We start from the raw sequence: 27,122 nt of genomic DNA on the forward strand, positions 1-27,122 counted from the left end.
GAAGCTACTGGCAAGCTTTCTCACATACCCAGATTGGCCGAATCATAGACTCGAACCCACGCAGACAGAGGTGAGATGGCAGTGATCCGTAACGGAGAGCGCTTTAGACCACTTAACCGCTCCGGGCCCCCATCCAAAACGTCTTAGGCGACATAGTCCAAAACAAACGTTACTGTATGCGTGGGAAAAATGTTTTGTTCCAGGCATGAAACGAGTTCTTAGGATACAGCTAAACATACAAATTTACTTAACATTCCTGAAGAGTTTGAAATCAAGGGCAAACGAAAGACTATATCAATCTGAATAACAACTACTTATACCTCAAGATTAAAACCGACAAAACGAATCCAGTGTAGATGTTACAATGTCACTCATCAAAAGTGCAATGCATTCTTTGTTCAGTGAACTGGGTTTTACCTGAACAAACTATTCAGCAGCAAGATGGACACCTACCCTTGCCAAGCTTACACAGAACATCTACTGACTTACGGAAAATAAAACGAAGAATCCATAGTTAAATGATTGCGTGGTTTGTAAACTTGACACTTTAGGCAAGTTTAACAACCCAATATTGATTGATGATGATGACGAAATTACATATCGATAGAAGAATATAAAAAAGGTCGAGGTTAATGAATAATGGATCGTTTCTGCATGGACCTAAAGTTACAAGACAAGGATTTCACACCTCCTGTGTAAATCGGCAGAGTTCTGCCTTGACAGGGAAAATTCTGCCGTTCGCTGGTTAGTTACCGCAGGGAAAAATTCCCATTGCAATATGTTAAAATTAAACAAACATCCCTTCTTAGACCCAACAATTGCCCCTTTTCAGGGCCAGCAAGTTACTAGATTTAGAAATCCTGCTTTTCATTGCAGTATTTACTTGCACGAATGTTTGTTTCTCTATGTTCGTCGTCTGAGAAAAAATAAAAATACTTAAAACAATTTTTTATGTTTTTATTTTCACTCTTTGTTTCACATTCTGTAAATCGGTTTAAAGTTTAGAAAATACCCTTTTGATTATTTTGTCAGACTTGTTAAAGTTTTCTTAAAGCATTTATTTGTCACATTTTTCACAATTAAGTTCTACAAACTTAACACTTTTAAAAATGTGCGTCAGTTGTTTTTAAACAATATTCTGGGTTTGTTTTAGGCTCCGCTAAATTCTTTTTCAATTTCGGGTTTTTAGTATTACTCGTAGATACAGCCACATTGGTCGCCATTTTTAATTCAGCAGGGTTAATTTACTTCCAGGCTGCCTTTTTCGTCAGATTAGTAGTATTGTGTTTTGGAGTGTCATGAAGTGCTAAATCTCCATAATGACCCACAATGTTAAAATCCCAGTCGACGCTATATTGTCCCAAACGCAATGAAAAATTACTGTAAGACCCTATACAGGCCTTCATTTTCAGTTCTGTTAAATTCCCATAGTGACCCACAATGCTAAATTCCCATAGATCCCCGAAACGGTTCAGGCTCTTGAATATCCCTGTACCCAGTGTCCCACAGTGTTAACAGTATGGATAATTTTTTTAAATTGTTAATTTTTTTAAAAACCCAAATGACATACATCCTAGTTTGTGCTTCTGTGTTAATTCCCTTTTGTACAGTGAATGACCAATTTAACGGTTCAGGCTCTTGAATATCCCTGTACCCAGTGTCCCACAGTGTTAACAGTATGGATAATTTTTTTAAATTGTTAATTTTTTTAAAAACCCAAATGACATACATCCTAGTTTGTGCTTCTGTGTTAATTCCCTTTTGTACAGTGAATGACCAATTTAAAACCAGAGTGGATAAAAAAAATGCTCGTCCCTGTTTGTGGACTTGCATAAAATGGGTCATAGATATTTGTTTTTTTTAGACATGTGAAGTGTAGATGGACCAGTGATATCAAGTCGTAGTTGCTCCACACGTGACATATACATTTTGATAAGATCAGCAAGCTTGAATACTAATGTCAGATCTATTTTGTTTCTAGTATCCATGCATGGTATCTTGCATCTTGAACCAAGCTTGGTTTTGTTGTAGTGCATTTTCAAAGAGGTGGTGACAAGACCATCCAGTCGGAATGTCCATGCTTTCTTCAGAATTTCTGCTGTCTCACCAAAATAACTGAAGGAACATTTGTTCTCAGTTGTACAGTACTTGATGCAGCACCACTGGTATTCCGGCTTGCCATCATGGTGGTATTCGTCTCATTCCCAACTTCATTAAGAGCATTCTCGATCCTGATAGCTGCAACTTCGATTTGTTGAATATGACCGAGTATTTATTGTTCCACATAGTCTTAGCCAATCTGCAATATTTATTTAACTTGGCTGTATTCAATGACGCTAGCATGCACTAGAGTTCACGGAGCTTTTTCCTTAATCCCGACGAAGCTTTCCGATACAGCTCCAACATCAATACATGTTCCTCTTGTATATGTTGGCCAGTGTGGGTCTTCATCGGTCTTTATTGGTCATTTTGTAACAGATAATACATACATCCCAGTCAACTTTGCTCGCCTTATCAGGTGACTTCAGGTTTTATGGGTTTATGACTTTTTATCTTTAGCACATTGCTTATGATATGACCAACAATGCCCACAGTAGTGAACTAATATTCATGAACGCATACAATCAGAGAACAAAAGTAGTATGCGTGAAAATAAAACTAGTACGCGTGAAAATGCGTAATAACAAACTTAGTATACGTGAAAATAAAAATCTGGGAACATACATATTTGCAATATATAACTAATGTTTGCAATAATTCCAAAAGTACCGATTGAAATGTGAAACTGATTAAACTGAATGTGATTGATCAAGAGACATGTAAATGCAACCCACTTCTTGTCTGCGTTGTAGTAAAAATAATTAAGTTGTTACCAAAATGCATCACCAACTCAGATCCGAAAAAAATAGTTTTCAGCTTGCATAATGTAAATGTAGTTAGAAAGGCAATCCCATTTTTGTGGGATACTAACTAGGCGAAACATTCAAATAATTAGAGAGTGACACACGAATATTTCTTTTCTTACTGGGAATGGAAAACACACATCCAAATAAAGCATAGAAAATAAGCGTACCTAATATTCCCCTTGTTTGTTCCATACTTAATATGGTTACATACAGCCTCAAACATGCCTCTTGCAGTGGTGATATGGCGCGCATCAAATACCTGAAAAATTCAGAGATGTCCTGGTTAGTTTGTTTTTAATGCAGTGAAACCTGTACATGAAGAACATTCGAGAGATCACAGTGAAACCTGGCCATGGAGGACATGCAAGGGACAACACTGAAACCTGTTTATACACAGCACTCGATGGACCATAATGAAATCTGCCTTCAGAGAACGCTCAATGGAATACAATGAAACTTGTCTTTGGAGGACACTAGAGGTACCAAAGCGAAGCATGTTCACATAGAACACACAAGAAACTGTAGCATATAGTCCTTTGTAATCAGGTGTGTTTTATATCGAGGTGGAATACATGAATACCTTTATAAGTTTAAAGTGTAATGTCATTATGTACAAATAAAAATGCATCAATATAGAATGTCCATCTACATGTAAATCAAAATAGCTCGAGCTCCTTTTAAAGGTCAACAAGATTGGTCTTTGAGAGTATGATCACTCCATTCACACATCATCTTTTCGGCCCATTAACTGACAAACACAACCAGTTTTCGTGTGATGAAAGTCCTGCTACAGGGATTTTCTTTGGTCGAGTTGTTTTACAGCAGTAAGAGCGGCTCGCCCCCCCCCCCAAATAATAATAAAATGGCGACGACTTTGGGGAGGGGCACCCATCAAGACCCCATTTTGCAAAATAGGGGATAAAAAATGCTATTTTTAGCCATGCAGTGCTGACTCATTAATTATCCAACGGCCAGTCAGAGGCATGTAGGGCCTACTATCCATGAAGTGGCGTCAACCTTGAAGGGGACTCCCCCAATCAAGGCCCCATAGATAGAATGCTCATTTTACCCGTGGCAATGCTGATTTATTAATCTGGGCCTAGCATAAAATTATCCAAAGGAAATGACTGCGACCAAATTGACAGATGCTGCATATCTATTGAACGACTTTCTCGTTATAGTTCTTTTTTTCCATGGTGTCTATTGAACGACTTTCTCGTTATAGTTCTTTTTTTCCATGGTGTCTGAACACACTCCGTGGCGAATCAAGTGTGAGAAACGAAATTTTAAACGAAAATTTAGAGATTTAGTGGGCTGTTCAGGCTGAATTTAAATTTTCTCAATTTTGTAAAATAACCCCACCCACCCAAGTGAACCCTAGGTGCTATAAAATGAACAACCCTATTTGGGTTCGGGAAGGGCCCAGGAATGTGGATCTGGGTTAAATTTTACAATTGTACAATCACCCATTCAACGATCTTTAATCTTTTTTCAATGCACCGCAGACACACATACACTTATATTTTTTAAACGCCGACAATATGTCAGTCGCGTTTTTCTAAGTTTCTACAGGTTGATCGAAAGATTGGTCGTATTCTTTAATCACTAGACCACAGTCTCGGTGAAGAATATACGGCTAATTTTTTTTTTTTTACGTGAGTGTTGTTTACAGAATGTATCAGTACACTCGCATTTACAGATAAAACTTAATAGTATACTTGTTTTTATATAACACTAAACAGAAAATTTAAGAAGTATCTGAGCATTTTAAAATCTGTTCTGCAACGATTATATATAACATATATCGATTTTTACCGAGTCTGGGAATCCCCGTGTGTTATTATTTGATCAATATTTATTTAACTGTTCAATTTGTCACAGGTATTATTAGCCGGTTTGACACGTGACCTGTGGATGTCTAAATTGCAAGCCAAATTGGAATTCCGGAAATTCGCTGTAGTTGAAAAAGTACGTTACTGTGCATGCTGAAATCTTTTATGTTGGCTGACTTAGTGCCCTCTAATTAAATCGTTGTTGTAATAATAATAATGAGTGATTTGCAACAGCCAACAACACAAAAAAGCGGCGACGATCTCGGCACCCTACTCCCGCCAATTAAGGTCTCAACGTTGTAATTTGGGCATAAACAATTAGGTACTAAAACAATTTATTTTTGTAATTTAAATGTAAATCAGAGGCTTCTATGAAAAGATTAACAAATATCTTGACTGATTATTATAGTTAGATTTTATTTTTTGATTAAACTGTTTCAAATGAGCAGAGTTTGTTACACCATTTGCGACAAAATATGTCGATTTTGTGTTAATATCAAAATATTTTCATTCAGAAAATTTTGATTTATTCTTTAATTTCACCGGTATCTAAATTTATTGATTTGATAGGTCGTAGTATCTTTATGCTTCCGTTGATTTCTGTCGCGTTTTGTATTTTCGTTATGTGTTATCGCTTGAAACTTTCTTAAGTCTGTTATCTTATTTAACAGAGTTGATATGGTCGATAACAAAGTTTTCATCTATCGCACCGTTGAAACTCTCGTGAGAAAATATATCAGAATAACAGTGTTTAAATTTCTGACTGCCTGGGATTCCCGTACCGGAATGCATATAACCTTTATTAAATCTAATTGTTTTTATTTTTCTTGCAGTGTCTTACACTTCAGGATATATTTGCTTCATAATTATAGTATATGGGATGTTTCTTAAATTCATCGATATTAATCTCTTTCTCGACTTGCTCCATATATAAATTTACTTTTCTCCAATAAAACTTTTCGTAATGTATCTCTTGAGATAATCTTTGGCGTCTTATAGTTTGATATCGCCTTCGGCGTTTTGTTTCTCGTAATATTGTTAAGCGCACGATATTTTCGTCCGCCACAAGATATACGTAATTGTATTTTCCCCTTGATCCCAATTCCGAATTTCAAATATGATTTCGGTCCAGCACCGGCACAAGGTACACCGGTCATGTGATAACCACAGTACTCACCATGACAATTTTTTGGACAAGGTCTGACTGATCCGATCATAAGCCATCGACAACTATTTTTTGCTTGATGTATATTATATTTTTTGGATAAAGTCCAACTGAAGAAAAAAAATATTCCTAATTATATAGCAATTAATAATTATGCTGTTGCAAAGCAGCTGAGATAACATTTTTTAGTCTAACCGAGGAAAAAAATCCTTTCCAAGGTAGAAAATTACAAAGAATATTTACGAAAAGAAATAAATGATTTAATAACGGTGAAATGGTGAGATTATTGGCTATTGAATCAAAGCAAAGCAAAGACAATTTTTTTGCACGAGAACGAAAACGATTATCGGCGATTGAACCATAACACACAACTAGATTTGATTTTGATAGATTTCCATGTGACAAAAAACAACCACCGTTTGAATTGCAGTTACAGGAATTTATCAAAATGCAAAAAATGAGCTTACGCATGATAGTGCGTCTCATGGTTTTTCAACATTTAAGATAGACGGCGATGGTATTTCAGTTAACTCCACTTTGAACGATAAACTAGCACCGACTATTATTAATAATCTTGTGGAAAACAGCAAGTACATATTTAGAATATAATTTGTTGTCGAACATGTTAGCCAAGATTGCCTAACTTGGATTATTCGTGATAAACTCGACCCTGTTAAGGATTCACGGGGACATAACAATGTCGTCTAAGTGGACAAAACTCCAAACCTGACACGTTTACTGGAATAGACAAGCCATACTACAATAACGCGACTCCAGTGTCTGCAGTGGTTTATGCACTATACCGTTTAAACGATCATGATATTAATGTTCTTGCTCCGATGCGTGGTACAAGCACCAATTCCGCGGCCACAGGCACGTTAAATTGTGCGGCTCAGCGTGTCAGGGAACATTTTACTAACTCGATACGTGGAAACGGCCTTACAGAATCACAAATTTAAAAACAAAAATAGCGCAACGGCAAAAGTCTCTTATCAACAGTGCTAAAATAAAATGACGTAGCAATATTAGAAAAACATTGAAGTTTCCAATCGTGGTAAAAACAATAACAAACGAGATTTGTATTATTCTGGCAAATACTGTAGTAAGGGCGCCCCAATAGCGACAGTTGATCATAACAGTCACGCCATGACTGAATCAATAACAACGTTCAGCTGCACACAAAAAACAACAACAAAAACAATGCGATTTTATAACAGCGATACTTTTGAGTAGATTTCTAATATTAGTGCGTGTGACTCTGTATCTGTCTGGTTATTTCACGGTGAAGACGCATATACGTCTGTGGCAGATAAATCTGGTATACTTTCTCGAAAAGAATCTCTCCAACGTGCTACGAAACAGATTGCGGTATATATGACGGCGACAGTGATGAATTACTCAATCACGGTTTTACTTCGTCGTATGTTGTGGTTCATATAGCACACCAACAAAAAGTTATGGCGTCGACCACTAAAATAATTTCTCGACCATATATCACGACCTTGTGTCGAGTTTGGACGTGATGGTCTCTGGAACACAAAATATAAATCCGCCGATATGGTCCCATTTGACAATGTGACTTTCCAACACACAAAATGACAAGAGTTGTAATAAACGGTCAACTTTCTAGCTACGGTCTCGCCGGATTTACCACCCAGTTTGCAAGTGATTCTTGTTTGTTTTTATTCTTTTTAGACTTCAGCGAGTGAATGAACTTGACGTTCGCGATATGTCTTTGTTAGATATCTTTGTTTTTGTATGCAACATCATGACAATGGCACGCTTGATCAATCGCATTGACCAGAATTTCACCTGGCTTATGATTATATCCGGGGAGATGTTTTTCCCCTGAGTACTTATCCCATGGCGTTCCTAATAGTATTCCTAGTGTGGCGGCGATATCACCGGCAGTCACCGTGTCAGCTCTCACAAACTTATTTTTTTAAGCCCGCGTGTTATTTCTTAACTGGTCGTGCTTAAACCGGTTGTATCCGTGACCATCTTGCATCAAACACAGTATAAACTTATTGCTTTAAATAATACTATATTTGTACATTAAGAACGTGATTGACTTTTTAGTGACACTCGAGCAAGCATAGATCAAGTATCATCCAACGTTCACAAAGTCTGTTCGAGCGATTGTAATTGCTCCGTCTTAGTCGCGTAAAACTCTGTTGTTGCTCAACATGATAATGTGGTGGCTCAAATGGGACAAACATTTTTTAGTGGCACCATCCGTAGATGACCAACGATACTATAATGTTCGTACGGAATTTAAAGAAATTGCAGTGGCTGAAGATAATGCAATTTAATTTATCCGGCCAAAACATTTCACGAGGCAGACATAAAATAAAGATGTCATCTACATTACACATAGGTACACTCAGATTCCCAAAGTTATCCGATATAATTGTAATGTTTTGGTTATTTGTAACGGTGTTGACACACATACGCTATTCATCAGACTTGGTGTCTCAGCGACATGGACATAAATAAGTTCAAAAACTTCTTTGCACATGCTCAGAAAAGTCCGCATGGATTCATCGCAATAAGTATACACGATCCAGCAACAGGTTTAGTGAATTGGTCCCGATAAATCTTTTATTAAAGAAATGTATTTATTGTATAATGAACCAAGAAAATATTAATGAGATTATCTCTACGATTGAACAATTACAACAAGATGGTCTCGCGGTTAAACTAGATGTTGAGTAAATCAACCAAGATCTTGAGATGATACAGCAGCGACGGGAAAAGGGCAGATATACACCACCGGTAGAATCTAGATTTATCAAGTTACTCCAACGTGATATGAAACTGTCTTTGTGGGATTTACACGAGCAACATGAGATTGCTAAATTTGTTCCACTGGCAAGCGCCCTTGAAGAAAATAATATCAGAGTTGTCTCAGCAATATGAAACTGGAGCGGCTGCAAGTACGCGTGCAAGATAGCTACAAAAAAAGTGTTGGAATTCACTAAGGATTCTGAATCAACCAAGGTGGAATAGCAACCTCACCGGTACCAATGAAAAAAATTAACGACAAAAAATCTAGATCTTTTTTTGTTATCGATATGCGCTATTTTTCGGTCTTTTTTACGTTGGCCTTTTATGACGATGGGGCGTTCAGGGTCTAATCACGCACATACAAAACTAAGAGTCAACTCTTCACCGCGCGTGTCCAATAAATTATCGTCTTGGTCGGTTAGACGAAAATGCATTCGTGACAGCGACGGCTTATGACATCGCAAATAAACATGATAAACTGGCATTGACACAACCAAATGACCCGGTTGGACCTCCGGAGAAAAGCTGTGAAGAACATATCCTTGCTGGGCCTGCCCTTGTGATGCTTGCCCAGACGAGGTATAGCTGCAGTCGACACCATTACACACTAGATTTAATAATATCGTGCCCGGCAATACATGACGACCACAGCCATCCAGATCGTTATGTAGAAGAATTATGGGCAAGACCTTGTTTATTCCACGTGGCATAAATCTTCAGAAAATGTTCGTCAATCTTATCATTGATATCCTGCTGGATTTTATCGATGTCGAACCATAGTAGTTTGGATGTATGGAGCTGATCTTCTGTGATCTTAAAATAACCAAGAAAAAATGGGTTTTGTATGGCACTTCTCCCATATTCTCATTTCCCCACTTGTTAATTACTGATTCCACTAGAGTTTTTTTTAAAAAATAACTCTAAATCATATTTTAACCCCTGCATTCCAAGTGTTATCCCAATGATTTTTTCTTTGAAGTATTATGATCAAACGAACCTAAATGTGAATAATCAAAAATGTGTTTTATTACAAAATGTATCTGATATTCTTTACGTTCTGAAAATCTCCACATTAAATCAGAGACTTTCCTTTCAAATCCACCCAAATTCCATAGTTAATTCAACTAATTTTCTAACTTCTTTAAACCTCCCTCTGGTATCTCCTACCAGATCTTTCAGGGTACCACAATTGCGCAGGATAAATACTTGATTTAAATATCTGAACCCGAAAAATACTTCTCTGCGATAACTATAAGAATAGTATCTTATATAATCAATGAAGTTTCAATTATTATTTTCTCCGAATAAAATCAGATTTGTGTTGTTCTTATAGTCCAACATAAACTGACATTTTCAGCGGCCATCCCAACACGGTTCTGATCGATGACTTATAGATGTCAACGGTGTAGTTGGATTCCGCGGAATCCACCGCCAAACTTTCAGTGGAGGCACTAAGCGTTGGCTTGTGTTCTTTGATAACGATCTTTGATTCTTTACTTGTTTTTAATTTTATTCTACGCTGAAGGTCATCATTGATTTGTCCGATTTGATATTATCCTGCTGGTACGCTGAAGACTTTCCAGTTTTTGACGGTCTGCCCACGTTCATCAAGCTTGGTTTCATGCGCAAATGCTAATGAATTGTTAGCGTCAAACCCCACCAAATTATACTTCTCTGATATTTGGTCAATTATAATAAAGTCGTGATTGTACCAATACGATCTCATGTGACTGACCATTGGGCGCTTTTAGTGGAGTTTGGAAGCCAATATCGAATTTCGGCTGCTTTGACGTTGCCGATACCACTGTGGTCATCAGTGAGGTTGTGTTACCGATAATCTGTTCCAGTCGTGTGGTTAATTCTGCGATTATTATTATCTATACGGTGGCAACGATGGCACGGTTATCTTTACGTTCTTGTGATACCAATAATAAATATCCCTAATTGCAGAAAATTCATTATCTGATATTGCACCGTCGATTAACCCCGCCGACAGTATGGACGATGTATTTATGCACACATACGTCTCCACGTACGTTATTTTTGTGTGTTCATTAAAAAATTTGTACCGGGACAAGTAGATATTTTTTCACGATGATACTGAGAATACCAGCAACACGTGCGTCGCTGATAACGTGCCGATTAATCTCGTTTTTTCAGCGACCAGTGAGGAGACAACTTATGCAAAATTTTCGATGATTTGTCTGCGATATTTATTTAGCTTTCTTTGCGCGGTCGAATCGTTAATATTGATTGATTGTGCATTACAAACATGACGGCTCCGGTGGACTAAGTGGTTAGTGTCCGCCGCGGATGCGTGACGTCGTGGGCTTGAACCCCGGTTGAGTCATAACAAAGACTCATAAACATGGTACTAGCAGCTGCCTCGCTTGGCGTTCAGCATTAAGAGGTAGAAGTTAGGACTGGTCGACCTGGTTCAGGATAATGTGATTGAGTGGTACATGATGCTACATGCCTGAGGCATGATGCTCCAGTGCTAGGCATCACTATAACTGCCACACTGCAGACATCGTAGAGATATGACTACATTTTTTAAAGATACGTTAACAATCCCAATGACACACTCAGCACGCACGAGTTGACACGACACATTTTAAATCTACTTTTAAATGACACTTGTTTTCTCACATCATTGGTACTATTGCATTCGCAAACATGGGTTCAACACAGATCGTACTGGTTGTGTTAGTTTTATGAGATGAAATAAGTAATTTAAAACTTTCAAAGTTTGCATGCTCGGACACCAGCCTTAACCAGTACCTTAATGACCCGCTATTGTTGACACCTACCAGCAAGGAGGATATAACTATGTGCGTGCGCGCGCGAGCGCGTGTGTGGTTCAGATTTGTTTACCGGTATGTCTGTCTGTATGAATGTATGTATTTATGCAAGTACGCATGTACATACTTACACAGGTACGTACGTTCGCACGCACGTACGTATGTGTGTGTGTGTGTACATACTATGTATGTATGTATGTATGTATGTATGTATGTATGTATGTATGTATGTATAGGTAGGTAAATAGGTAGGTAACAGTTATACTAGCCTGAAGCTTGGACCACTGAATTCGGCCAATACATCTAGGTGCGTTTCTCCACCCAGTCTTTGCTCCATAAATCAGTTCATTTGTCGTCAGCTCGTATGTACCCGTGTTTTCAATGGCTGTGATGACATCTTTCCAGCGCTTCTGGTGGGCAGTTGTATTTTGTCTGTTGGAGAGAAATTCCCATTTACGACTCTTTACCAGCAACCATCCTTATACGAATCAATGACTTACCGCTAAAATATGTATTATCCCTTATCTCAATCTCTGAATAATAAGAACCAAATATTTTATATGAGTAATGCTTTGGATTCGCCGCAAAAATAAAGAAGGCAGCAAAATGAAAGCAAAATCTTTGTTATTCATTTATATTCATTAATCAGTTCTTCGACTGGCTTGTAACAAGTCCATTGTTGATGGGTATTTACGATCAAGAGACAGACATGAGATAAGTGTGTCTTTCAATGTTTATTCCCGATGTTGTGGTTTATTTTGGTTGCTGTTTATTTTAGTATTCTTAGTTATGCATTTACCGTCCACTTTCTCAGAATAAAATGTGGGATTTGTTACACTGTCATGACTTCTTATCAGAGATGAACATTAAATGCAAGCGAAAGACAAGCGACATTCAGGTATAATTGCAGACAAAAAATGTTTTTCAAAATTTAGGAGTAGCCACCTGCAAAGAACGTATTGTAAAATCTGTCCGATCCTGACCACCGACATATTCCGTCAGGCTGGTACCTCGGACTTCGTCATACCTTTTAATGCTGTCGTAATACTGATCAATAAAGTCTTTCGCTTGATGGATGAGCTCTGTTTTTGGTCGGGATGTCCCTGGAGCTCGGGTTGAAGGAGCTGAGATTAGAGATCCTACACACCTTTCTGGGGTACAGCCTGTACTCTGAGAGTCAAGTGCAAAAGAATAATTGAAATTAACCACATTTGCATATGTATAGATGTATCAATAGACAGACAGACAGTACTTCAAAATTCCAAGAAATAAAGTACGTCGAAAGATCACGACATAACTTAAATACAACAAAGGACATGGTAACACAACGTAACTAGCCTTGGCGCTTTCAGAATCTATGGTTCATTTCTTTCAAGGACAGATTAAATGATTAAATAACAGGTAACAATGACAACGACAACATACAAAATAAACAAAGCTATTACAGAGACGACAAATTAAGTGAATTTAACTTACATTATTGGATTTTTGGTTACAGAATAACGGAGAATCCAATAATGCAAGGTCAATTCACTTAATTTGTCGTCTCTGTAATAGCGTTGTTTATTTTGATGTTGTCATTGTCGCGCGCGCGCGCGCGCGTGTGTGCGTGTTTGAAATTATTTTAAGAATTGTAAAGGGACAATCTAGCTAAGACAACTCTATCAATTTTGCTATTCATGCAGCATACACAGTGTGTTCCAAACCTTGACAAAGCTTCAACATTTAGCCTCTGCAAACAGGAGCGGATTTTTAATAATTCAAGAATGAACACGACATCAGCATGGCACACGTATGAACTTTTAAACAATGTAAATAGTATGTATGGAATTTAATGGGTCGTGTGAAATTACATTTAATTTTTTAAAGTACAGCTAGCATTGCGACTGTAAAACATTCGTTTTCTATAAACATCAGATACAATTTTCCATCTTTTTGAAGCAAATGATACAAACTGACGTATGTCCTTGATTATAACGTGCTATTTAGGAAAACTGAACTCATTATATCAGTATTAAAATTATTATGGACTTCACCTGGATTAACCGATTATCGTATTATCGACAAATACAGTTATATATCATTTCTTTGCAACCTAATCAGACAATAAATACAGATGATTTATACATGTAAATAGACATAAAAACAGACAGGTAGGTAGGTAGATAGATGGATGGAGGGAGTGAGGGATGGATGAATGGATGGACGGACGGACAGATAGATAGATATATAGATAGATGGATAGATAGATAGATAGATAGATAGATAGAAAGATAGATAGATAGATATACAGCTAGATATTCGTTACAATGCTTTACAATGAGCTGCTAGTATTATGCTGAATCCACTGTACTTGTAAGCTCGAAATAGCACAACTTTCGTTTTTGTCATTTGACATGGTTTGTACTAATAGTACATGATTTGGCTCGATTGTAAGAAACTAGTGATGTATATACCGTATAAACGAGAGAGAGAGAGAGAGAGAGAGAGATTACCTCTAATGCTTTCATATATAGGCTGTCCGTATACACCGGTCTTTGATTGCCAACATTTGTTAACTTCAAGGACTTCTTGGGAGAATTAACCCAACTGCACGATCCTCCCCTGTCTTTTGACACCATTTGACGATATTCCTCGCCTGACTCTGACATTTTGCTTTTGCCATTGTAATTAGTATCGTGTTTGTATCCATTAGTAAGAAATTCTTCCCCATCTACGTCTCTGTGCACATTCTTGGACTCCACATTATATGCATCAGGACTTCCATGGTCATCTTGTACATCGACATCATTTTTCACAGGACGTTCACACAAAATATACATTTTCTTATCCGATGCCTCCGTATCCTCATGTTCACTAGTTACATGGATTTTGATTGGTTTGTTCAACTGAGCATTGACATTGCAGTTGTAAACAGGAGCCAAGTTCTCCTGGGACTCTATGCTTGTATCGTCATCTATCTGAGATGCGTTTTGTGTGTAATTGCTTTCAAAGCTCTTGTCTGTGCTAAAGTCAGTTCCTTTACCTGCCAATTCCTTTCTTGGGCCGTCTTGCTCGACACATGGAATACCTTTATATTCCAATGGACTAGCAGGTGGGGTCCTAATAATAGTATTATTATCAGCCTCTATTTGACCATGGGAATTCTTCTGCGCCTCGATCCCCGACATATTGACACTGTCATAGTTAGCCTCGACCTCAAAACCATTATTTTCCCTTGGTTCTGGTTTCTTGAAAGATACAAATTTAGGTGATGAAGAAAAGGTTCTTTTAATTCTTGAGATGAACGTCTCCGGCTGGTCGATCGGCTTTGTAATTCGTACAGTTCGTGGCAGGCCGTCCTCGCCAAAACGTGTTTCCAGATGAGCCGTGTAACCGTCGGGACACCGTAGCAAAAGAACAACCAGGGAGTTGACCGGGATGGATTTAATAATGCTGATCGCCTCTTCATACGTCTTGTCCACAAGGCTGACGTCATTCACCTTGACCACTGTGTCCCCAACATGCACTAATCCACTCTCCGCTGCCATGCTACCGCTAACCAAGTCAGAAACTACAACGCACGAGCTTTTCGAGCGGCATCGCACCAGAAAACCCAGTCCATGTTGTAACTGCTTGATCAGTTTTATCCGAATAATGCATGGCGATAACGCGCTGTTTTCCATTTCGTTGATTGTACAATGCACGTTGTAATAAACTTTGTCTTAAAATTTGTTTCAAATGCGCAACTGATTGCAGTGGAATTTAAACTAAATTCAATCGAGGCGACATGCTTAGAATATGTAACACCACGAATGAAACTACTGTTTCTGTTTTTCACAGCTTTGATTCCTGGAACCGTTTTGCCAAGCGTGTGTTGTGTTATTATCTGAAATATAAAATGTCAGTGACATACATTGTGTGAACAAAAATGCGACAAATGTTTCTGCTGTTCCGGCTCAGTCTAACAATTATAACAGCTGTCGACCGTTAGCCAGGATCACTGAGCGGCGTGTGGGTTGAATTCAAACTCTCATGAACACGTTAGCCAATGAAAGTCTTTACCGCGTGTCTTTGACGATCTATGAAGACTATCTGTCACATAGCTTACGTTGTTTTCCTTCCTTTCTTATTAAAAATAAATAAGTCATATTGTAGGGATAACAGGCCAAATTTAAAATTTCATCTCAGGTTAATAAATATAGTATTTTTGAGAAAGTCAAAGCATCAGAATTAACAAATTAGCAGATAAAGTATACTCCTTTTCATGGTTTTTGCTCATTGCAAGTGCAAAAAACTTATTTTATTTCCTGCAAAGAAAATGAAATCTTCAAAAAGTGAGCATTTTTTGTACAGTATATATAAAAAATTTTTAATTAACGACGCAGTCACTAGAGAATATAATCAGACTGTTCTTGAGGCATAATTTGCAAATGTATGTGGTATATAAAAGAAAATTTTGGGGAAATTTGCTTCTGCCAATCCAGGATTTTCAGCTTAAATTACTCTGAATTTATAATTATGAGTGAATGTCCAATCCAAAAGCCATATTATGTGTAAAGATTGTTTTTATTCATGCTTTATTCATGTGAAAGTGAAAAACAAAAGGGATTTGTAACATCTGCCTCCTTACTTTTCAAAAGAAATCTATAAGGACAGTGTAACAAGACAATCCAGGTGTTTACTCCTTTTAAATGCCTACCTGTATTAGAATTTGTTTAGACTAATTCATCTAAACAATATTGTTTTTATGACTGAAAGTTTAAACAAAATATTTATTTTTCTCTGATATTTCCTGTAAAAAGTCAAATACAGTACAGTATATACTTTTTATTTATTTATTTATTTTGCATTTGCTTTATTGCATAGTTGGATTGTGATGGCATTTTCTGTCATAACAATATAAACGTATTTTTTAAAGAGTGTAAAATAATATAATGATACAATCACATACAAATGAAGATATTTATGCAGGGGGTATGGATGCTACAACAGCCTGAGCTATGAGTAACCTTGAAAACCTCAAAGGTTTCTTTTAAATTATTACGGGGAGTGGGGGTGGGTGGGGGGTGGGGTGGTGGTCTTATTCTTCAAACAAAAAACAATCACATCTCATCTGTGAAGATACACGTGTAAATTTGTATTAATCTTTTTTTTTACTACTACATTAATTTCATATCCAAAGGTATCAAACAGGTTTTGTACTATTTTGCAGCAGTAATAATAAAATCAAACTGGTGGTTACAGGTAGCCGTAGCAGAGATATTTATATTCATTGAGTGTATAGTTGCTGCCGAAGGATTCCTACGTTCTGTCAGTAAAGTACCTTAACATAAATCACCTTAATGTACTATAAATGTATGTATATTTATTATACTGATAATGTGATTTCGTGTTGTCACAGATTTTGTTGTACATTACTGATAAAACGTCAGACTCTGTGGTTGCTGTCGCTACCAGGTGCTCAAGGGAGAGCACTGACACATTTCCGGTTAAAGATGAGACGGAGGGTATATTATAATACAACCTTATTCTCATGAAACGAAGATACGTACCACACTATTCTTGGCACATTCTATATTTAGATACATAAATAAAACCTCTCCCGCGTGAAACTCTCCATGATCCACAAGTTTTGTGGATTTTTCGTGAAAATATTCTCTGACCCGTATCAAATTCTTACCAATAACGTATGTTTAAAATGAAAAACCAAATGGTTTCCTTTGCGCAGGTTATCACGTAAATTGTTCCCACTATTCATGAATTTATCCAATCAAGGTTAAAAGAATGGGAGCCCCGTAAAGAGGGATACCCTCTCTATACAAAAATAGTAAGATGGTGGCACTCCGCCCGACTGAAGCGCCCTCTAGTTGCGTTGTTATCGCTACATATTGTTTGATTTAATAACAATGCATCAAAAATTTAGTAGTCGCACCATAAGTGTAGAAAAGGATTATCATTTTTTTATTGTGGTTTTAACGACACTATTAAAAGATTAATCGTTATATCATGCCGACGAAATAGGAGCTATAGACCTTCCTAGCTACGATGTCGTAGCCTCAACTTGAGTTGTTGTGGTTGAGGCTACGAACTGATCCCATATCATTTAATGGAGCAAACAAAAATCATCACTAAAGTCAGAAAAACAAAGTGTACAAATCAACTACATAGGTATAATCATGTTGTGAAAGAAGTTTGGCTTATTTTGAATTTATTAAGCCTTTACACGATAAAATAAATTGGCATGGTTACTCTAACCTTATCCTGTCCGCCATGACAGATAACGCGAGACTCTCGCCGTGACCCTTTTTCTACGTAAGGCTTGCTAGACTATATTTTTGATATTCCACGCTATATTACTATCAATCAAGTGCGAATAATCGCTTCTTGGTGGAATTTCAAAGTTGCCGATAACCCGTATTTACTTTTAATGCGCAGAATTTCTGACCCAAACGGCGCCAAATTTTTACTACGATTTGTTTACATTTCCAAATAAGGCGTCAATGTCCTTGTATGGCACACAAACAAACGAGGCTGAGAATGGAAGTAATCATTATTTGAAATAACATGGCGGACGATCTAAACGAAAAAAACGGCTATAAAAGGTAAACGAGATTTTACAACTATTTCTACAAAGATTTTCGATACTTCCGGTGCTAAATAAGAGGACTACTCACCAATTAATATGTACTTTAGAGAGAGTGACCTATATGCTACAGTAATGTAATGTGGATGATATTTCTTTGGATATTGTACTTTTGGAAATTTTACATGATTTAAGCACACTGCTAACTAAAATGGCTGCTCCCTTGTGTTAAAAAATCAGCCTGAATTAGTCTAAAGTACACTATACATAGCAGCTATTAAAATAGGGAAAATGAATTTTGCCAGACTAGAAAATACCAGCTTCTGTAAGTGCAATGAATGAATTACCAAATATATAAAATGTAAAAAAAGTTATCGGCTCTTTGTTCTACAATTTACCTCAGAAGTTCAGGAAGTGAAAAAGACCAAGTAGAACTAGCACATTTTTTGAAAGGTTCACATTTGAAGTAAGGCCAAGCTGTATACTCTATAACCCATAGTACACCCATCAATCATACACCAAAATAAAGGGAATTAAAGGTTCTTTTAATTATACCTTAGATATACAAGGTCTTTTTTAAATAGCCAGTATAACCAGTGAGGAAAGCCGGGGAAATTCTTTTTCTTTAACTCTATGGAAAATGCGAAACTGTATAGCGCCACCTTATATGCAAGGAATGTGTTTAAAGTGTTATTATTAGGCTAAAAGAGCGCAGGGTGTGAATTACACCCGGCTTGCTCCATTAAGACGTATATGCTCATGTTAGTACCCTGTCCACGAGGTACGAGTAAGGGTACTAATATTAGTACTATAGGCTTTCCCAATAACGCATCGAAGCAACAACCCATCATGATTTGGCGGGTATCATGATATTTGTAGTGCTAGTCCGAATCTCTACCTACCGACCTTCCGTGGTTCCGGTATGAAAAAGTAGATGGTATGGAACTGTTGAGGTTTTATTCGTCACACGCATTGAATGAATGACTCAATGTTATTTACTCTCCGTATCAGTTAAATTATCAAGCATTTGACCTGATGGAATTATAGTCCAATACGCCCCTGTGTCAACTACATATACTCGCTGTTGGTGTAGGAAAGTGATTTGAAAATATGTACTCACCGGATTGCCAGCGTAAAAGGTGTACATACATAGATGAATACATACATAAATGCGTGAAATCATGCATACATTTTTTTGTATTTGCTTTAACGGCACTTTTAACACATTATTGGTTATAACAGGCCGAGGAAAAGGAACCAAGGACACACTTGGACAGCCGACCTATGTGGGTATCGATCTCTTGAATTACAAGTCCAACGCTCTTCCAAGTGAGACAGCGCAGCTCCCTCACACATACACATAATGCATTTACTCCATACATACATACATACATAAGTACGTACGTATGTACGTGCGTGCGTGCGTGCACGCACATACATGCATACATTGACACACACATAAATACATACATACATACATACATACATACATACGTACGTACGTACGTGCGTGCGTGCGTGCACACACATACATGTACACATTGACACACATAAATACATACATAGATACATACATATATATGTACGTACGTGCGTGCGTGCGTACGTACGTACTTACGTACGTACGTTAGTGCGTGCGTGCACGCACATACATACACACACTGACACACACATAAATACAAAGATACATACATACATTCACACATGCATACACTCACTGACACACAAACACACACACATGCATGCATACATACATACATACATACATACATACATACTTTTTCGATGTAAGTAAGAAAATATATTTGTGGTTCTGGACATAAAGAAGCGATCTTTCTGTACACATTCGAGGAAAATCTGGCAAGGTCATTTTATTAGCTTTTCATGATCTGAAGTCAAATTCTCTCTAACATACCAAGTCTTGTTTCAGACAAATATGAAACATGTACACGGTATTTATATGCCTTTCAAATCTTGTACTGAAACACTTTTGATCATGGCAGCTTTTTATTTTTTCAAGTTGAAATAAAATATAGTTTTATTATGTTTCAGCAAAATGGGTAAAAATTATTTTATCGTTTTTGGAAATATGTAGAGAGACTTTTAGGTCCGTCCAGTTTACGGGTATGACATCATATTAGGAATGCATAATAACTGCATTCGTCAGCATCTCGTGAAATATAAAAATGTACTTAGTCTTTCACATCTAACTGGCTAATACAAGTTGCTAACTTAATCCAGTTAAATCATACGTTGCTGTTATATTTATGAAAACATAAGAAATAAAAGAAAAGATTAAGTTAACTGATATGCACTTAGAAGTTTTTTTTTATAACAAATTCCTCTTCCAAATTTTCGAAACGGCATCTCCATAGCAATCCAGTATCACAATTATTTTCAGGCTTTCAGGCGTCCCGCGTCATATGCAAGAAGAAAACACAAATACGAATGAAAATGTATAAGTGAGTATCGTTTGTGTTCAGTGTTGCGTTCAATGAATTTATTTAAAAAAAATTGATATCACTTTTCTTTTCTTACTTTGTATACGCCAACGAACACAACTTAGCTGCAGATACGCCCTCGTTTCATTTAATTTCTATACACAGGAAGAGCATTGAATAACAACTTTATTTCAGTTGGCTGACCTCTTTTAAGAATTTTAAACTAAACAAATTAAAATCAGGTTCACTTTTTCTAGATAAAGTTTGTCCCTTCCTTTTAATATTCCAGAAAACTTAAATTTATATAGCAAGTTACCAACCTTGCTTGTTCAGCTAAATAAAATGTTGACCTTAACTAGATTTGACCTAACATGCCTCTCTCTCTCTCTCTCTCTCTCTCTCTCTGCTTGTGGCCAAGTGATTCTCATCAAGGCGAAAGAATCTAAACGTTACGTATTCATGTAAGAAGTTTCCATTAATGCGTCCAATTTTTCTTTTACAAATGCAGTGTCCGTGTTTTACAAATGCAGTGTTTGTGTTTTGCAAAAGCGACATAAGACATAGCACAACACAAAATGTCCTTCACTTGCCTTACTCTCAGCCATCGATGATGAGACAAAGAATAAATAAATAAATAAATAAATAAATAAATAATTAAATAAATAAATATGCAGTTGACAGAAACCTGTGAACATGGTTTTGATGTAAAGTTACTTTAGATTGACACGACATGAGAAGCATTTCTGATGCTTACTGGAACTGTCGAATACAAATCAATTCAAACTTGCAATACGGAAAGCCTTCTTGTAGGTGTGGGAATTGGAGATAGATGCTCTCGTCTTCATTGCAAGTTTAGGATCAAAACGTACCTCTACGGAAAAGGTCCATGGCCAAAACGGACTAGTGCTTTAAAGGCCCGGTCGAAAAATGCCCAGTCCAAAAAAGGCCCATTTCTATATGCATTATTAATTACTTACTAATTACTACTATCATGTATACTAATAAAAATAAATAACACATAAATATCAAATCCTTACATGTGATTGTGAAATATATATGAATACTGAAAAGGAAACCAAAAATAGAACCAACTTAAACTATTAAAGACGGACTTGATGGATACAAGGGTTGTTAAGTAGAAGTAAAAGTCAACAGGGAAGACGCAAGAAACCATCCCCACCCCCAGTCCAAAAATACAGTATATTCTAAAACAAGAAAATACGTGTCGAGAAGAATGTCACTGAGTAAAATACCAGTAGAAAGAAGCTGAACAATGAAATATTCGCGACATTTTTAATCAGCAAAATATGGAAAGAAGAACGGATTCATGCAAAGACACTGCACAACATAACATACGAATTCCGATGGTTCAGGATAGGTCACTTCTCAAAAGTGAGAAAAATTTACATCTCAAAGATTTCATTGATACCGAGGATACAGTAGGCGAGATAAGGGATCCTGGTAAGAGCTCATTTTTTTAATAAACAGAACTACATCAATGTCAAGGACACAAAAGGAATTTTCTAAGAGAAAGGTTATAGAATCGTCAACAAAAGAAGGCACACAATGAGAAGGATTTCAAAACGGTGTTGGTGGTTACGAGCAGAAAACGGAAACGGAAGTGGAATTCTCATACAAACTTGACATACATAATTTCTAACATGCGATCCATAGCTAATATTGTCTTTCGCAGATAACAAATAAGAAGTCACACGGTAAGTGACATGTTCCAAATATTGTATAAAACTCGTTCTCTCTCTTCTCTCTCTCTCTCTCTCTTACACACACACACACACACACACACACATCAGACTGAGTGTCGTGTTAACTGGTTTTTAAGAATCAGCCGCATTATTTACATAAATTTAAAGAGAACAGAGTCAAATTGAGAAAATTGGTTATGTTTTTGCTGCTTACTAGAATCAATTTCCTGTTATTAGAATAAGAAAAACCTGGTTTGAATAAAATTTAAAACGATATAATGAAAAAACTTGTTTCAAATCGATATCTGATATAAGACGTTTATCTATAATAGCCTGGGGTAGGACTAGTTCAGTCAGGAGTGTCTCAGTAATTGGTACAAAAACTGTGAAAATCTTAAGATACACCATGGACCGCTTCGGTGGCCTAGTGGTTAGAGCGTCCGCCTCGGATGCGGGAGGTCGTGGGTTCGATCCCCGGCCGAGTCATACCAAAGACTTACAAAAACGGTACTAACAGCTGCCTCGCTTGGCGCTCAGCATTAAGAGGTTAGTGTTAGGACTGGTCGGCCCGGTGTCAGGATGATGTGACTAGATGGGACATCATGCTACATGTCTGCGGCATGATGCCCCAGTGCTAGACATCACTATAAACTGCCACACTGCAGACATCGTAGCGATATGACTGAAAAATTGTTAAAGCTACGTTAAAAATCCAAATCACATCACATCACATCACAAGATACACCATCCTCTGCTGAGAAGGGTGGCATGGGAAAGAGTTGTGACTGGAGAGACTAAATTGTGATTATCAAAGTTTCCTGACATAATAAATATATCTGAGACAGAAAACATGTAACGGAAGTGTGAAAGCTAAATTGTGATCGCGGATTCTTTAATAGGTAATAGGTATAGGTAATAGGTCAAATCTGCTGTTTGCAGTCGTTAGTTTACTGGAGGCGTGGTCTTAATCCTCACTGACCAGTGCTTCATGCTTTGCTTCTTAATGATTTAGCAATATATGTATATAAAGAATGCCAGTGACTAAGAAGTGAATAGATACAGGTATCACAGAAAAGTTGTCAATAATGTGAGAAAGAAAACATTACATGGAAGCGTTGGAAAAAAGGCAGGGCATATGACTTGGACTACCGATTGCTGATACGGCTTTGAAAAGACTCAATTTAAATTGCAGGTTACAGTTTAAAAAAGAAAAGTGATTAGAGGCTTATATAAAAGCATGGACGTATACATTTTGAAATTATTATTATTATTATTATTATTAAAATTATTATTATTATTATTATTTTTATTATTATTACCGAATCTTTTAAAGCGGTCCTTTTAAAACCGGGCCTTTTCCGTCATAGTCCTTTCTAACCTTTTATTGACCTTTATGAACATGGCCTTTGGTGAAAATCACATTAATGACAAAAGTTTCTGTTTACCTATACCTTTGGTGAAAATCACATTAATGACAAGAGTTTCTGTTTACCTATACCTTTGGTGAAAATCACATTAATGACAAAAGTTTCTGTTTACCTACACCGTTGGTGAAAATCAAATTAATAACAAGAGTTTCTGTTTACCTATACCTTTGGTGAAAATCACATTAATGACAAGAGTTTCTGTTTACCTACACCTTTGGTGAAAATCACATTAATGACAAAAGTTTCTGTTTACCTATACCTTTGGTGAAAATCATACCAACGCCATGAGTTTCATAAACATTCAACATTATTGTGTTTGAATCATTCTTTGAACATGTTTGTAAATATGTAGCAATACAATTAAGCAAGTTAACAACTATAAAAGTCGCAATAACATGCGGCAGATTAATAAAATTATTTTAAAGAAAATTAGCAATCTGAAAAATCTGCTTGAAAGGAATTGAATATTACTTTGGTACATAGAATAAGGAAATAAAATGCATGAAGAACATATAGGATACAAACCATTTAAATGTAATCCATACGTGATATTGTCCATAACAAATTCTTCACACCGCCACAGTAGCAAAATGTTAAATGTCTGATTTATAAAATGAATCCATGATGATGGAATCTGAACGAATATGATTCAATGATTTCTGAATGAATTAACGTTCACTCAAAAATGTACATCCATTCTATTATGTATTTCTAAAGAGGTAGAACTAACGGTCTTTGTTTTTCTGTGCGAGTAAATGATGGTCAAACAGTGCCACAGCAAGGAATGCGAAGCTTTTAAGTACCTAAGATTCGGTTCTTTGATATATGACGTCTATAAAGCCATGTTATTACGATGTTCTGAGTGGAGGAGGGGCGATTTGTTATAAATTAATTTAGCTCATCGTCTCCATGACACCTGTAATTAGAGCTGGGCATGGGTTTGACCTAGGAGTCGATTATTGACTCATGCCGGTAAGGTGGAAAACCAGTATTGACGAATAAGAAGCTCGTTTTATTTGCTTTGTTAGAAATAAAATAAATAATGATCGTTTGGTACTGTTTATGATGTAATACCCGATTTCGAGCTACAAGGGGGATTACTGTGTGAAATGAATAAAATAAAATACAAACTGGCTACAAAAAATAGAAAAGAAGAAGAAAAAAAAAAATTACGGCTCGAAAATACGATAGAGAAAGACAACATCAGAAATGTTAATATTCATGTACACAAGGAAAGGAAAATCTAACAAGAGACCGAAGTGGGTCTGAGTTTATGAATCTGTCCGACATCGCCCTAATAGCAGGACGCAAGAGTGGTTGGGCCAAGTATTCGGGGTTTGTAGAATGCTTTCTGTCATATTTGGTCTAATTATGTTTGAAAAGTCAAGTTCTTTTTTTTTAATTCTTTACGTTTATTCAGGGCAGCTGCATTTGAACGAGTAAATACATCATTTATATAAATTTCAATCGCAATAAGGTCATTCAAAAGTTTTAATTTGTATTAATTTGAATTAATGAAGATCGTTTTGAAGATTTATTTTATATTAATGCGATCCGCAAAGAAGTTCATTTAAAAGATCTATTTAGTGATTTTTGTAGAGAATCTTTTTAAGCGTTACGTTAACTTTATTAGTAATGTCTGTCTTATTTGACAGTAGATCAGTACCTGTTGATAAAATCTAAAAGGATTTGATGCCTGGTTGATTTTTGTCAAATATGGTCAAAGTTTATTGAGTGCTTTTGTGAAGGAATCGTTGTAAGTTTTTATTATTATTAGTAGCCACGACGGTCATACTTGACGATGGCTCTGCACCATTTTATTATTAGTAGCCACGATGGCCCTAAATGACGATGGATCGGTACCATTTGTACTATTAGTAGCCACGATGGCCCTAAATGACGATGGATCGGCACCATTTGTATTATTAGTAGCCACGACGGTCATACTTGACTATGGATTGGCACCATTTGTATAATTAGTAGCCACGACGGCCCTACTTGACGATCGATCGGAACCTTTGTATTATTAGTAGCCAAGACGGTCATAGTTAACTATGGATTGGTACCTTTTGTATTATTAGTAGCCACGATGGCCCTAAATGACGATGGATCTGCAGCATTTGTATTTTTAGTAGCCACGACGGTCATACTTCACGATGGATTTGCACCATTTATTATTAGTATCCACAACGGTCAAACTTGACTATGGATTGGCACTATTTGTAATATTAGTAGCCACGACGGTCATAGTTGACTATAGATCGGTACCATTTGTATTATTAGTAGCCACGATGACCCTAAATGACGAGGGATCTGCACCATTTGTATTTTTAGTAGCCACGACGGTCATACTTCACGATGGATCGGTACCATTTGTATCATTAGTAGCCACGACGGTCATACTTGACTATGCATAATCTATTTGTTTTTGTTTTTATTATATATTTTAAATTTCAAATATCGTTTTAAGTTTGTCTGTTTTGTCCTTTTTTAAATTTAGAAAAAAAAATATTATTAACGACGGTGGATATGCACCATTTGAAGAAATTTTGAAAAGTTTTGATACCGAAATGTCTTCTGTCAAACATTGTTGAATTTATCTAAGCATGACAAATCATTTACAGTTTTACTGTTATGATTCTTTCTTAAATAATATAGGCTATATTTGATAGAGGAATTGATGGCATCAATTTTAACGGTTTTGTTGCCAAGCTGTGATCTCTGTCTGATGATCAATTTTACAAAGGCCTTCCCTCGTTTAGTTATTATTATTATTATTATTATTAGTAGTAGTAGTAGTAGTAGTAGTACAAATAGTATTTATCAAATATATAAGTTATAAAATCACTTCAAGACCAGTAAGATCAAGACTGGCTATATTTACTTTTTGTTGTTACGATGTCATTGAAAAATAGCATAGAAAGGACACGCGTTTATGCAAATGATGTTCCAGAATTCAGCCTTTGGTGAACATGAAATTTGAGAGTAGTGTGAGTGCCATTTAGCGAGCAGTTTGATTATACGTTTGGGAACCTTAACATCATTCTGACATAATGACTTTACCACTGACATAATGACTTTCCCACTGACATAATGACTTTACCACCGACATAATGGCTTTACACCTGAGATAACGACTTTCCCACTAACGTACTGCAACAGAAAATTACATTTGAAGCTTTGTTCACAATTATTTTCAAACATACTGTTGTAATGGTATTAACTATTCTATTTTCAGATTTTCTGATATATGAGTAGCTATAATCTGTCAAAGTTACCCATGAACGGCGTTTGGGGGGTGGCAAGTGGGGCGATCGCCACAGGCCCCGCTCTTGAGGGGCCCCCGCGCTTCAGGCCTAAGGTCGTCCTTATGAGTTTGTCAAGCTTTATTATTCAGAAAATTGGAAACGCTGATACAGGCCGCACGTAATGCAGTGGCGTCACTCGGGTTGGTGTCACCCAGTGCGGTAGCTCATGGTGTCACCCCCATGGTCC

General features: G+C 36.7%; 1 protein-coding gene across 3 annotated transcripts in view; it reads right to left on the bottom strand.

Moving 5' to 3' along the window:
- The window catches only part of LOC149775806 (nitric oxide synthase, salivary gland-like), a 180,725-nt gene that overhangs the window by 101,409 nt on the left and 52,194 nt on the right, over window positions 1-27,122 (bottom strand). For all 3 annotated transcript variants that reach the window (XM_089944272.1, XM_089944274.1, XM_089944271.1), the window contains exons 2-5: window positions 13,987-15,359; window positions 12,519-12,661; window positions 11,761-11,923; window positions 3,074-3,165 (exon numbers count right to left, since the gene is read on the bottom strand). In XM_089944272.1, coding sequence (XP_089800398.1) covers window positions 3,074-3,165; window positions 11,761-11,923; window positions 12,519-12,661; window positions 13,987-15,156 — 1,568 coding nt within the window. In that variant the 5' untranslated portion in view covers window positions 15,157-15,359. The remainder of the gene's footprint in view (window positions 1-3,073; window positions 3,166-11,760; window positions 11,924-12,518; window positions 12,662-13,986; window positions 15,360-27,122) is intronic.

This window comes from Sinohyriopsis cumingii, chromosome 19 (genome assembly GCF_028554795.1).
Source record: "Sinohyriopsis cumingii isolate HCF-2022 chromosome 19, ASM2855479v2, whole genome shotgun sequence".
In the NCBI taxonomy this organism is placed as follows: domain Eukaryota; kingdom Metazoa; phylum Mollusca; class Bivalvia; order Unionida; family Unionidae; genus Sinohyriopsis; species Sinohyriopsis cumingii.